We start from the raw sequence: 14175 nt of genomic DNA on the forward strand, positions 1-14175 counted from the left end.
AAAAAAAAAAAAAGTATGGAAAAAAACATCAGTCATTGAAAACCAGATGGGAGAAAAAAGAGAAAACCCTATGGAGCACAGTTTTAGGAAAACCTTCTGAGGCATAGGTTTCCCATGACTGAGAGTCAGCTCAAAAGCAAGTTATAATAACAGTGTAATGTAGTCTCATCAATTAATCCCTTGAAGAGGAAGCTTACATAAGTCATGTTCTGCCTGAAAACTATAAATAAATATTTTGGTAGAACTTTCAAGTCTTCACTCTACACTCTTACCTATGAACTATGAACTGACCTATGAACTTGGGGATACAAGCCTGAAATAGCCTCCAGTAGGTCACTTGACCTACATATTTTGGACTTGCACCTCCTCCACAGGGCTGAAGGCTATGTGACCGGTATTTTGAATACCAGTAGGGCCACCCATGGTGGACAGATTTCAGCGGAACTTCCAGACTAAAACAAACTGGGAAGAAGGATGAGGCCATCTACTTCTGAAAAAACTGGCCACTGGAAACTCTATGAGTAGCAGTGAAACACTATCCAGTATAATACCAGAAAACATGAATAGCCATGGAACATTGTCTGATATAATGCTGAAAGATGAGCTCCTCGGGTTGGAAGGCACTCAAAACGTGACTGGAGAAGAGCTGCTGCCTCAAAATAGAGTCAACCTTAATGATGTGGATGGAGTAAAGCTTTCAGGATCTTCTTATACTGATAGGGCACAACTCAAAATGAGAATAAACAACTGCAAAAATTCATTAATAATCAGAATGTGGAATGTATGAAGTATGAATCTAGGAAAATTAGAAGTTGTCAAAAATTGATATTGTAGGCATTAGTGAGGTGAAATGAACTAATATTGACCATTTTGAATCAGACAATAACATGGTCTACTATGTTAGGAATAACAAACATTTATTGTCAAAAAGAACATCTCAAGATCTATCCTGAAGGACAATGCTGCCAGGAATAGTACTGCTAAAGGGGCAGGGAGGCCACATCTTCTGACCTCTTCTAACCCTACAAGTGGAAGACAGAATCACCATTAGCACCCCAAAGCCTATTCCTATGAGTCCAGACATGCTGCCTCCCTCCAGTCCTTTCCCACCCCTGACATGAACTGTTCCTCCCGCAGCACCCATCACCTCTGCTGGGTTCAGTAATTCACTGCAGTGGCCACAAAGAACTCACAGATTATGGGATTTATTAGGGAAGCACCAGGCTACGATTCAAGTTCAGAAACAATGCCCAGTCTCTCTCAGCCCACCGTCTCTCAGCTAACAGTCTCTTTCAGTTTTTCTCCCAGCAATGAGTGTCTCTCAGCAACGTGTGTCTCTCAGGAGCATGTATATCTTTTTCAGCCAGCAGTCAGAGAGACTTCTTCTGCCTCTAGAAGGGCTCCTTTTGAGCCTGGCTGAGTGACCACTAATCAATCCCATCATCAGAATTCTATACACCTGAGAGAGAGAGTGAATTCCCAGAAGATTGCTCTGTGCTGGTTCAACAGAGATACCCCAGGTGGATAACTTTAGCAATCGGGAGCTACTCAGTTGCTCATGGCAAATTCCACGATGGAGTTTACAAAGACTTATGGCTATAAAAGTCACACTATCATTTACTACACCCCAGATACTATCCAGATGTCTAAAAGGAAGACCAGTTAATACAACTATCATTCTTATTTATGTACCAACCACCAAAGCAAAAGATAAAGAAATTGAAGATGCTTACCAAATTCTGTAGTCTGAACTTGACCAAACATGCAATCAAGATGTATGGATAATCACTCATGTTCTGGTTACCCAGTGCCACTCTGACGAGAAATATAGCACAAATGGGATAACCTTAACAAACAGGAGTTTATTCTTACAATTTGGAGGCTTTAAGTCCAAGTTCAAAGTGCCAGGCTCTAGGAGCTGGGTGAAATCCCCTCAACCTTGGGGTCCAGCTCTACCTACTGCTCCCAGCCCACTGAAGCTTGAGGCATTTCTTCACTCAAACAACTGTTGGCTGCTGAGGCTGGAAGCCCCAAGGTTGACAAGTAAAAAGGCACAGTCCTGATGTTAACAGACCACACGGCAGGCCATTAGCTTAAGTCCATTGTAAGTTCCAAGGCCGGCAGAGCATGGCAGGCTGCTGAACAATGACATGGCTACATGCAGGGTCCAAGCATGCCATAGGCTAGAGACCATTCTCAAAGCTTCTCCTTAAATACAGGAAGCAGGCCACATACCCAAAGGCAGCTACCCAGCTGCTTGTGGTAGATCCCACCATGGAGCTGATTGCCAGTCTCCTCATGGGGATTAACTACCACCAGTTCCCCAGTCACTCAACCAGGCCCAGCCAAGTTGACATACAAACCAAACTACCACAACTGGTGATTGGAATGTGAAAGGTGGAAATAAAGAAGAAACATTGGTTGTTGGAAAATATGGCCTTGGTGATAGAAATGATGCTGGAGAGCACATGACAGAATTTTTTAACCAGACCAATGAATTATTCATTGCAAATACCCTTTTTCAACAACATAAGCAGTGACTATACATGTGAACCTTGTCAAAAGAAATAGAAATTAAATCAACTACATCTGTGGAAGGAGCTCTGGTAGCATTGTGCCTAAAGCACTTGACTGCTAACCAGAAAGCTGGCAGTTCAAATCAACCAGCCACTCCTCGGAAGGAAGGTTGAGCAATCTACTTCCGTAGTGATACTGCCTAGGAAACCCAAGGAGGGGTCGCTATGAGTCAGGTCTGACCCAGTGGCAAACAACAACAACATCTGTGGAAAGAGGTGACTCAGTATCATTTGTCAAAACAAGGCCAGGCATTGACTGTGGATCAGACCATCAATTACTCATATACAAGCTCCAGCTGAAGCTGAAGAAAATTAGGACAAGTCCACAAGAGCCAAAATATGACCTTGAGTACATTCCACCTGAATTTAGAGACCATCAGAAGAATAAATTTCATGCACTGAGAACAAAGACCAGACAAGTTCTGGGATGCCATCAAGAACATCATACCTGAAAAGAGCAAAAGATCATTAGAAAGACAGGAAAGGAAGAAAATACCAAAATGGATATCAGAAGAGACTCTGAAACTTGCTCTTGAATGGTGAGTAACCAGACCAAAAGGAATAATTGTTGAAATAGAATAGCTAAACAGAAGATCTCAAAGGATGGCTTGGGAAGACAAAATAAAGTATTATCATGAAATGTGTGAAGACTTAGAAATAGAAAACCTAAAGGGAAGAACACACTTAGCATTTCCTTAGCTGTAAGAACTGAAGAAATAAATTGAAGCCTTAAATTACAATATTGAAGGATTCTCTGGGCAAAATATTAAATGATGCAGGAAGTATCAAAAGAAGATGGAAAGAATACACAGAATCACTGCACTGCCTCCCCCCCAAAAAAAAATTGGTTGACCTCTATAGCACATAGCGTATGATCAAGAACCAATGATATTGAAGAAGTGAAGAAGTTGAAGCTGTACTAAAGGAATTGGCAAAAAATAAGGCTCCAGGAATTGAGAGAATAACCATTGAGATGTTACTGCAGTGCTGGAGGCTATTGTGTGTTTTTGCCAGGAATTTCGGAGGACAGCTACTTGGCCAACTGATTGGAAGAGACCAATATTTGTGCCCATTCCAAAGAAAGGTGATCCAATAGAATGTGAAAATTATCAAATAATATCATTAATATCACACGGAAGTAAAATTTTGGTGAAGGTAATTCAGAAATGGTTGCTGCTGTGCATTGACATGGAACTTCCAGAAATGTAAGCTGGATTCAGAAGAGGATGTGGAATGAGGGATATCATTGCTGATTTTATTTCTGTGGAGAACCCTAAGACATTGGTAATATCTAGATTCAATGAGTCAATTATATTTATTTCTAGAGGAAATGTAAATTAACACAACTCTTTTACTGAATGACAGTTTGGCACTGCAATTTAAAGGCCTTAAAAGACTTGTCTTCTGTTTCTGCAAAAGCAGTGTATCTTCTGGGACTGTCCATTATGCTATCAGAGATAAAAGTAAAGATGTTCCAAAAAGGAATATTTATCATTTCTAAAAATTGAGAAATATCCTTTCCAGTATTCGTATCTTGAGGTTTCTATTCTTTTCTGTCTTTCTTGTTTGTGCTTTTGCTTTTTGGTCTTATTTTTTTGCTTAAGATCTTCAGAAAAATATTAAAAATAAGTGCAAAACCAGCTAAGTAAAAATAATTTTGACTTTTTCTCTAAAAACATCTCAGGAAGAATCTAAGCACAGAAGGAAAATTACTTATTTGGATAAAAATTTCAATTAAAAATGTAACACAAGCATTATAATTAATGGAAAGATATCAGAAAACTTTTCATAATACTGGCTGTTCTTGTATCATTTCTTTAAAAACAAAAATGAGAAACAAAAATGAAAAACAAAAAATTGTTGCCTTTGAGTCCATTCTGACTCATGGAGACCCCATGTGTTACAGTGTAGAATTGCTTCATAGATTTTTCTCGGCAGTTTGAACTCAGCAGCTTCTCTGCAGGAGAAAGATGATGTAATCTACTTCCTTAAAGATTTACAGCCTTGTAAACCCTATGGGGCAGTACTACTCTGTCTTATAGCATCACTATGAGTTGGAATCCACTGCCTGGCAGTAGGTTTAATCTTTATGAAAAGCAAATCACCAGGTATTTCTTCAGAGACAACACTGGGAGGTTAGAACAGTCAACTTTTAGGTTAGTAGTGGGGAGCAAATCATTTGTGCCACTTAAGGACCTAGTTTTTCTTTCTTCATGTTGTTGGTAGGTGGCATCGAGTTGGCTCTGACTCATGGTGACTTTATGTACAAGAGAACAAAACGCTGCCCTGTCCTATGCCATCCTCTCTATCCTTGCTACGTATGAACTAATTTTTCCAGCCACTGTATTGGTCCAACTCATTGAAGGTCTTCCCCCTTTTTGCTGACACTGTACTCTACCAGGTGGTCTCCTTCTCCAGGGCTGATCCCTTCTGACAAGATGAACAAAGTGGATGAGACCAAGTCTGGCTATTCTCTCCTTTAAAGAGCATTCCAGCTGCCCTTGTTTCAGGAGAGATTTGTTCATTCTTCTGGCATTCCATGGTATATTCAGTATTCTCTGAGAACACAACAATTTCAAAGGCATCAACTCTTCTTTGGTCTTTCTAATTTATTGTACAGCTTTCACATGCATATGATGCAATTGAAAAAAAAAAAACATGGTTTCAGTTATTTTAAACTTACTACTTTTTCAACTTCTACTTATTTTAAACTACTTTTTTTTTAATTACTTAACATAAAATGCACCTCACTCTAGAATTACTGAAAAAGAGACTCTGAGAGTGAGGCCCAGCAATCTGTGTTTCCATAAGTCTCCTAGGAGATTCTGATATGCACTAAAATTTGAGAATGATCATTCTAAACCAATTAGGATGATAAATAGTTAGATCAATTAATTCCCATTCTTGCTCTTCTTGTTCTTGTTCTAAGGATGCATTCATTCAACAAATATGCACTAACACTATATTCTTATAGTGATTCTTACAGAATGAGAATGGGAATTAATTGATCTAACTCTAAGATACCATCACAAATGATCTGGAATCAAACCAAAACCAAATTCATGGCCATTGACTTGCTTCTGATTCATAGTGACCCTCATTGGGTTTTCAAGGCTGTAAATTTTTTATGGAAGCAAACTGCCTATCATTCTTCTATGGAGTAGCTGGGGGGTTCGAACCACTGACTTTTGGTTAGCAGCCAGATGCCTTTATCACTGTACCAACTTTAGTGTGTATTAGAATCTCCTAGGATCTGGTAGCATAGTGGCTAAAGCACTTGACTGCTAACCAGAAGGCTGGCGGTTCAAACCCACCAGCCACTCCTCGGAAGGAAGGTTGGGCAATCCTACTTCCGTAGTGATACTGCCTCGGAAACCCAAGGAGGGGTCACTATGAGTCGGGGCCGACTTGAGGGCACATAACAACAACAGGGAAGTTTTTTAAAACACCGATTGCTAGGCCTCACCCTCAGAGTCTCTTATTCAATAATTCTGTAATGAGACCCAAGAATTTACATTTCTAAGTGCCCTGGATATGGTAATGCTGTTATTGGTCAGGGGACCACATTTGGCTTATTACTGATCTAAAAGAACTAAGAGTTAATAAAGTACATTTTTATGTCACTGTAAGTGTCTTCTTAAATGAATAAATAGCTTGAATTCTTTGTGGAATCAATTCATCTTCATTCTTCTGACTTCTCTTTCAGAATCAGCAATGACTTTTCTAAAGTTGCAATTTTTTCTCAATTGTTTTCAAGTTTCAAGTTCTATTGGATAACTAACCAAACAAATTTTATACCTATTATCAGGATACTAGGGTCAACTTTTAAGTATACTAGAAAGGCTTTTATGTCCAATTCTATGTTTACCTGGGTTCTGATTCAACTGTTTCAAACACTGTACATGAATCCTATGTTCACCAGGTGTAGAAAATCTCTAGTCAAGGCAAAAGCCTGTTATGAAAGAACAAGAAAACTAACAGTCTTACCTTATTCTGTTGTTGTCAGCTGCTATTAAGTTGGTTCCATCTCATAACGACCCTATATACAGCAGAAACACTGCCAAATCCTGTGTAATCCTCACAATTGTTGTTATGGTTAAGCCCATTGTTTCAGTCACTGTGTAAATTCACCTCCTTGAAGGTCTTCTTATTTTTCGCTGACCCTCTAATTTACCAATCATGTCCAATCTGGAGGAATTGGACACTCCTGATCAAATGTCTAAAGAACTTGAGCCGATGTTTTGCCATCTTTACTTCTAAGGCTTCTAAGGAGCCTTCTGGCTTTACTATTTCCAAGACAGATTTGTTCATTCTTCTGGCAGTCCTTAATATATTCATTATTCTTTGTCATCACTATAATTCAAAGATATCAGTTTTTTCTTTGTTATTCCTTATTTATTGTCCAGCTTTCATAACTGTATGAGGCAACTGAGAATGCCATGGCTTGGGTAAGGTGCACCTTAGTCCTCAGCGTGACATCTTTGCTCTTTAACACATTAAAGTAGTCTTTTGCAGCAGATTTGCACAATGCAAAAATGTCTTTTGATTGCTTGACTGCTGCTTCCATGAGAATTGATTATAGATCCAAGAAAAATGAAAAATTTGACAACTTCAGTATTCTCTCTCTTTATAATGATATTGCTTATTTGTCCAGTTGTGATGATTTTTGTTTTCCTTATATTGAGTTGTAATCCATACTGAAGACTGTAGTCTTTGATCTTTATCAGTAAGTACTTCAAGTCTTCTTCACTGTCAGCAAGCAGGGTGGTGTCATCTGCATATTGCAGGTTGTTAATGAGTCTTTCACCAATCCTGAAGTGACATTATTCTTCATATAGTACAGCTTCTCAGATTATTTGCTCAACAAACAGATTGAATAAGTATTGTGAAAGAATAAAACCCTGACACACGCCCCTCCTGATTTTAAACCATGTAGTATCCCCAGGACAAATCTGTCCTGGAGGAATTCTAGCCAGAATGCTCCTTGGAAGTGAAAGTGGCCAGACTTGTCTCACCTACTTTGGTCATGTTGTCAGAAGGGACCATTCCCTGGAGAAGGATGTCATGCTCATTCAGGTGGAGGGTTTACGAAAGAGAGGAAGGCCCTGAAGGAGATGAATTGACACAGTGGCTGTGGTGATGGGCCTAAATATAGCGAGGATCATGGAGTTGGCGCGGGAGCAGGACGTGTTTTGTTCTGCTGTGCATAGGGTCACTATGAGTTCGAGATGACTCAATGGCACCTAAGAACAACAAGGACAGTATCCCCTTCTTCTGTTTGAATGACTGCCTCTTGGTCTATGTCCAAGCTTTGCATGAGCACAATTAAGTATTCTGAAATTCCCATTCTTCTCAATGTTATCCAAAATCTGTTATGATCCACATAGATGAATGCTTTTGCATAGTCAATAAAACACAGGTAAACATCTTTCTGATATTCTTTACTTTCAGCCAAGATTCATCTAATGTCAGCTATGATATCCCTCATTCTACATCCTCTTCTGAATACCGCTTGAATTTCTGGCAGTACTACTGCAACTATTTTTGAGTTATCTTCAGCAAAATTTTACTTGTGTGTGATATCATTGATATTGTTCTATAATTTCCTCATTCCATTGGATCACCTTTATTTAGAATGGGGACCTGTGTACATTTCTTACAGTCAGTCGACCAAGTAGCTGTCTTCTAAATTTCTTGGTATAGAAGAAGGAGACAAGGTAGTGGCCTGACGAGACCTTCCACCCAGTCCTTCTACAAGAAAGACCTGAGAAAACAAGTGAAATAGAACCAAATGATAATCCAAATTTCTTGATATGAAAGAATGAGTGCTTCCATTGTTGCATCCTATTCTAGACTAACCTAATTCATAATCTCATGTTAATGCTACAAACAATCCTGAGAGTTCAAGAGCAGTATTTTTCTTTTCCAAATGGAGAAACTGGCTCAGACAGACTAATTTCTTCTCAAAATTCATCCAGCTAAAGAGGTAGAGGACCCAGTAGTTCATAGCTGTCTGGGTTCACACTTTCCTCTCAAAACAAACACTGTTAGTTTTGTTAGAGGTTTTTTTTTTTTTTTTTTTTTTTTGTCACAAATCATGGAGATTGGAAAGAAAGAGATAGGGTATGACGAAGTTTTCCAAGCACATATAAGAATGTGACAAGATAACTAATAAATATTTGTTTGAATAGAAGTAATTCAGGGTGAGGATGAACATTTTATTAGTTAATGAGTCTTAGGTACAGTAGCAAAAATAAATAAATTTAAAATAACATTTTAAATTCAGAGCTACCCTAAATCATATAAGAGAAAGGCATTTGAGAAAGAAAAAAAAAGGCAGGCAAACTAAGAAACCAAAGAATGTCCTAATGCATCACTTCAGTGTCCAGGAAATAGTCATGGTTGTATGTCTATGTATGGCCATTACTTAGCCTTATTTCCCAGGTCATCTCAGCCCAACTTGCAGCCACACTGGACCCTTTCTCAGACTCAGGCTTCACTTCCCACCTTAGTGCCTCTGCTATGCACTTCCTTCTCTATTTAATATACTCAGTGTTTTTGTTCTCTTGTGCCACTCTAACAGAAAATACCATAAGTGAATGATTTAAACAAACAGGATTTTATTCTCTTACAGTTTGGGAGGCTAGAAGTTTGAGTTCAAAGTACCAGGTCTAGGGGCTGGGCAAAAGCCCCATGACCTTGGGCTTTAGCTCTGCCTCTTGCTTCCAGCCCACTAGAGCCAGAGACACCTCTTAACTCAGGTAGCTGCTGGCTGCTGAGGCTGACAATCTCAAGGTTGACAAAATGGCACAGTACCAAGATTATCAAACAACATGGCAAGCTACTAATTCAAGTCCATTAACAGTCCCAAGATCAGCAGACAACATGGCAGGCTGCTAAATGAAGACTCGGCTACATGAAGGTCCAAACATGCCCTTATACACTGGAAGCAGACCATATCCCGAAGGCAGCCACTCAGCTGCTCCAGTAGATTCCACCATGGAATTGATTACCAGTCTCATCATGGGTAATAACTATATCCAGCGGCCCACACATTTAAAAACAGGCCCAGCCAAGCTGACACAAAACTACCACACTCAGTCACTCATTATATTTATCGTTAGTACTTTTGTTTACTTGTTTTGTGCTCTTGTCTGCTTGTCTTGTGATTCACTACAAGATAATAACTTTCAATAAATGCTATGAAGACTACTGGACATAAATTTATAGTTCTTATGGTTGTGCTGAGAAGGCAACCTGAAATCCTGTGGCACTCCAGGGCTCTGTTTTATCCCTGAACTAGGAGCTTATCAAGCTTCCTCCAGCCAGCCTGTGGCCTGAGAGCATATCAGGGTTGGGTCATCAGTCAAAGCTGACCTGTCTCAAGTGAATGGTGAGTATTTCAAGGACTTCTGCACTGAGTTCTGCACAAATCATCAGACCCTTCTCTTTTTTTTCCCTCAAAGAATTTTCTTTCTTAGATTTAATTTCTGCATAATATTATATATTAATAGTTTTCTTTTTCAATCCTTTAAGATTTAAATCGAAATGTCTAGAAAGACCTGGAATATTTTTCTTCTGTGATCTCAGATTATTTTCCCTCATATTCTACAGGGTCCTGGGAGCATGAGGAACTTATTATATATTTTAGGGTGAATACTGACTGTCACCTTATGTTACATAAAAGATGCATCACACAACACAGTTATGAGCCCAAGTCTTATCCATTAATCATATTAACCGATGCCTTTGGATTCTGAGTATCCAAACTTATACCTGCTTCATTTAATCTAAAGAAAAAATGAAAATGAGACCCTATTGTAAGGTATGTGAAACCCATTTTAGTAGATTACTCCATTTAACCTGGTAGCATTTCCATTGGTGTAAAATGGTATATAAAGTTAAAAAAAATATAATGTATATATATATATATATACACATATACATACATATATATATACACATACATATATATGTATATGTATATCTATCTATCTATCTATATATATATATGTATGTATATATAGAGAGTTTATCATGTTTTTATACTTGTGCTCTCTATGTTTGTTTTATCAAGAGGATTTTTCACCAAACTGCAAACAGGGCCTGCTTATTGTGTTCTTAAGAAAACTAGAAAAAAACAAACACGATATGTATTTCTTAGGCATTAATTGCTTCTTCTTCTTGTTTCCATTTTTCAAAGTCCTATGTACTCCATCGTTACTCATAGCATGCAAAGATGGTTATTCATATTTCCCTCCTATTATACCCCAAGTCTCAAAATAATATTTCTTCTAAGATAAACATCATGCTATCATAAATGGGAGCCACCGACTAGCATATACTCTAATACTGTACTGAAAAGCAATTTTTTTTGAGCTCCCAGTACTTAGAGAACAGGTAAATGTCTCTGTCTATAATTTTCAATCAGTCACTTTATTGTTCGGAGAAGTAGATGACAGAATAAACACTATAGTCCTCTTTACGAAACAAACAAACAAACAAACATAAGGAGCACAAGTATAAAAACATGATAAAAATTATTTGTTTATTTATTTTAATATTTAACTTTATACCATTTTACACGAATGGAAAAACTACTAGGTTGACTAGAATATTCTGCCAAAATGGGTTTCACATGCCTTACAATAGGGTCTCATTTTCACTTTTTCTTTAAATTACATGAAGCAGGTATAGGTTTGGGTCCTCAGAGGAGAAGAGGAAGCATAAAAAATCGGAGGCGCAGGTAGACAGACAGGTTGATAATAGCACTGAAGACCTGCTGCTTCTATGACACAACTGCAATGACTCACTATGCAACAGAACAATCATTCAAAGATTTATGATAAATGCACACAGTAGCAAATATCAATAAATTAATAAAACAATTATAAAAACAAACAAGAAAACAGCTTTTCCAGTATTCTTACTTGGAGGCAGATCCTGCATTTTGGGGATGTGAAAATACTCCCTGAAGTGCCTCAGGGTGTCTTCCTCATCAAGGTGGAGAGCAACCCTCTCATCTGTAGGGTGACATCTGAGTTGAGTCGCAATGCGTTGTACTGTGTCAGCTGGTAATTCAAGGGGTGAGGGCTCCATTGCAAGTTGTTCTCTAAAAATTAAAACAATCAATAGGCATCATTTTTCTGTAGAAAATCACCACATAAGTAAAGCACTTTTTTTTTAAACTAAGGTTCCCATCTTCTCACCTTCTTCTAAAATAATAATATAATTTTCAGAAATAATATAATTGCCAAGTGATATTAAACCCCATGCTTGAGTTTTTCTTATCTATAAAATTAAGACAACAGTAACTTAAGTTTGTTGAAATGATTGAATTAGATAATATGCGTAAAGCCATTATAATGGTATTCAGGATAAAGAAAATGCTAAATGCAGGCTATTCCCAACCTTATTGTGCTGGAAATGTAGACTCCATTGTGACTTTCAAACATATTTAGCTTTATGACTTTCTTGCTGACTATCTTACTAGAGGTTTATCTTACTAGGGAACAACATTAAATATCATTTTGTGAAGGTGTAGGAAAAACAATGCCCCATCTAGCTTCTCCTTTTCCTTGTCCCAAATCCACTATTATATCCCTAGTTTTTCTTGGATCATAGTTTTACAACTCTCACCATGTGAAAATTTGGACCTCAACTGTGAGATGATTCATTTAATTAGAAACAAGAGGATATATTAAAGAATCATAGAGAGAAGCTTTGTAATGGTAGAGTCTAATAAGGGTATAGAGGCTCTGGTGGTGTAGTGGTTAAAGAACTTGACTGCTAACCAAAAGGTGAACAGTTCAAACTCACCAGCTGCCTGTGACAGAAAGATGTTAACAACTTCTTCCGTAAAGATTTGTTGCTGTTGTTATGTGCCGTCAAGTCGGACCCAACTCATAGCAACACTTCCTTGGGTTTCTGAGGCAATATCACTACGGAAGGAGATTGCCCCACCTTGGAAATCCTATTGGGCAGTTCTACTTTGTCTTACAAGTTCACTAAGAGTGGCCTTGATAGCAGTGAGTTTAGTTTATTTTTCTTTAGCAAAAGTATTGTTATGAGTGACTCATTTTTTTTTCAGAATAAAACAGAATGACTGATATGCCAGCAGCAGGAATTATCTAGCTGAGAGGGGAATAGCTGTGGCTCCTGACAAGGTTAGAGTACAATCCAGACTTTACAAGAATCACTGAAATTTTCCAGGCAATAAGGTTATGTGAAAGGTGTTGGAGGCTCACCTACTTGGTTGATCCTTAAACATTTTGAGTTGTTTTTTTTTTGCTTCATTATCAAATATATCTTTATCATACATCCATTACTTATGGCAGCTTGAGTTGTTGGTTTATACTACTAAACTGTATTCTACCAGAAGGCCTGAATCTTGTTTAATTTAACTTTGAAACCACTCATTGTCAAATAATACTTTGTAGATAACAACAACAACAACAACAACAACAACAAAATACTCAAACTCACTGCCATTGAGTTGATTCTGAGTAAAAAAAAAAAAAAACAAACAAAAAACCCTCATTAGGTTTCAAAGGCATAGATATTTACAGAAGTAGAATGTCTCACCTTTCTTCCACAGAGTAGCTGTTGGGTTTGAACCACCAACCTTCTGGTTAGCAACCAAATGCCTTAACCACCATACCACCAGAACTCCTTACCTTGCAGTGTTTCAAAATTTGGCAGTTTAATAAAAGAATACACAAACACAATTAGTAAATTATCTGGCCTTCTCATTCCATTATCTCAGGAAATAGTAAAGAACATTTCCGTTGAGACTCAGAATCAAGAGAACGTGCCTTCTATTTGGGACTTAATTTGGGAAGTCAGCACTTTTGACAGTTCACTGCTCTCCCTAAATGAGAATACTTAAAAAATAAATGGATTACTTTGCTACAATTATATTCCAGTGAAGTTCAAATTTCCTTATTTATTTATTTGTTTTAAAGGCTACTCATTAACTTCTTTATATTTATGTCTCTCTTAGTCCTAATAATCCTGAGGGGTCAGAATCATTTTCTTCCATTTAAAAACTGTGTTGGTTCTCTAGTGCTACTACAACTGAAATATCAAAAATAGACTGTTTTAACAAATAGAAATTTATTCTCTTACAGTTTATTCTCTTACAGGAGACTCAAACCAAAAGTAACAAACTCACCGCCATTGACACATAGTGACCCCTCCTTAGGTTTCTATAGTGGTATCACTATAGAAGCAGATTTCCCCACTTTCCTTCTGAGGAGTGCCTGGTGGGTTTGAACCATCAGCCTTCTAGTTAGTGGTCAAATGCCTTAGGCACTACACCACAAATCTAGAGTTTTGGCACAGCGGTCTAGGTGAAGGCCGCTCAATCATGGGCTTCATCTCTGCCCCTTGCTCCAGGTTCATTGGATCTAAAAGCATCTCCTAACTCAGCAAGTTATTGAATGCTGAGGCTGGTGAACCCAAGATCAGCAGTCCACACGACAGGGTTCAGATCCAACAGAAAATTCTCTAACTTTCCCAGGATGTCCATACATATATTGGAAATAGCCCATACCATGAAGGAAACTTCCTTTTAACTGATCAAGTGCTCAAAGCATAT

General features: G+C 38.0%; 1 protein-coding gene across 1 annotated transcript in view; it reads right to left on the minus strand.

The window, feature by feature from the left end:
* The window catches only part of KYNU (kynureninase), a 287476-nt gene extending 275801 nt beyond the window's left edge, over window positions 1-11675 (minus strand). The window contains 1 exon segment of the mRNA XM_042783650.1: window positions 11507-11675. Within this exon segment, the coding sequence (XP_042639584.1) occupies window positions 11507-11675 (169 nt within the window).
* Window positions 11676-14175: the final 2500 nt, after the last annotated feature.

This window comes from Orycteropus afer, unplaced genomic scaffold, assembly GCF_000298275.1.
Source record: "Orycteropus afer afer isolate SDZICR_OR568_19922 unplaced genomic scaffold, OryAfe1.0 scaffold00023, whole genome shotgun sequence".
Taxonomy (NCBI): Eukaryota; Metazoa; Chordata; class Mammalia; order Tubulidentata; family Orycteropodidae; genus Orycteropus; species Orycteropus afer.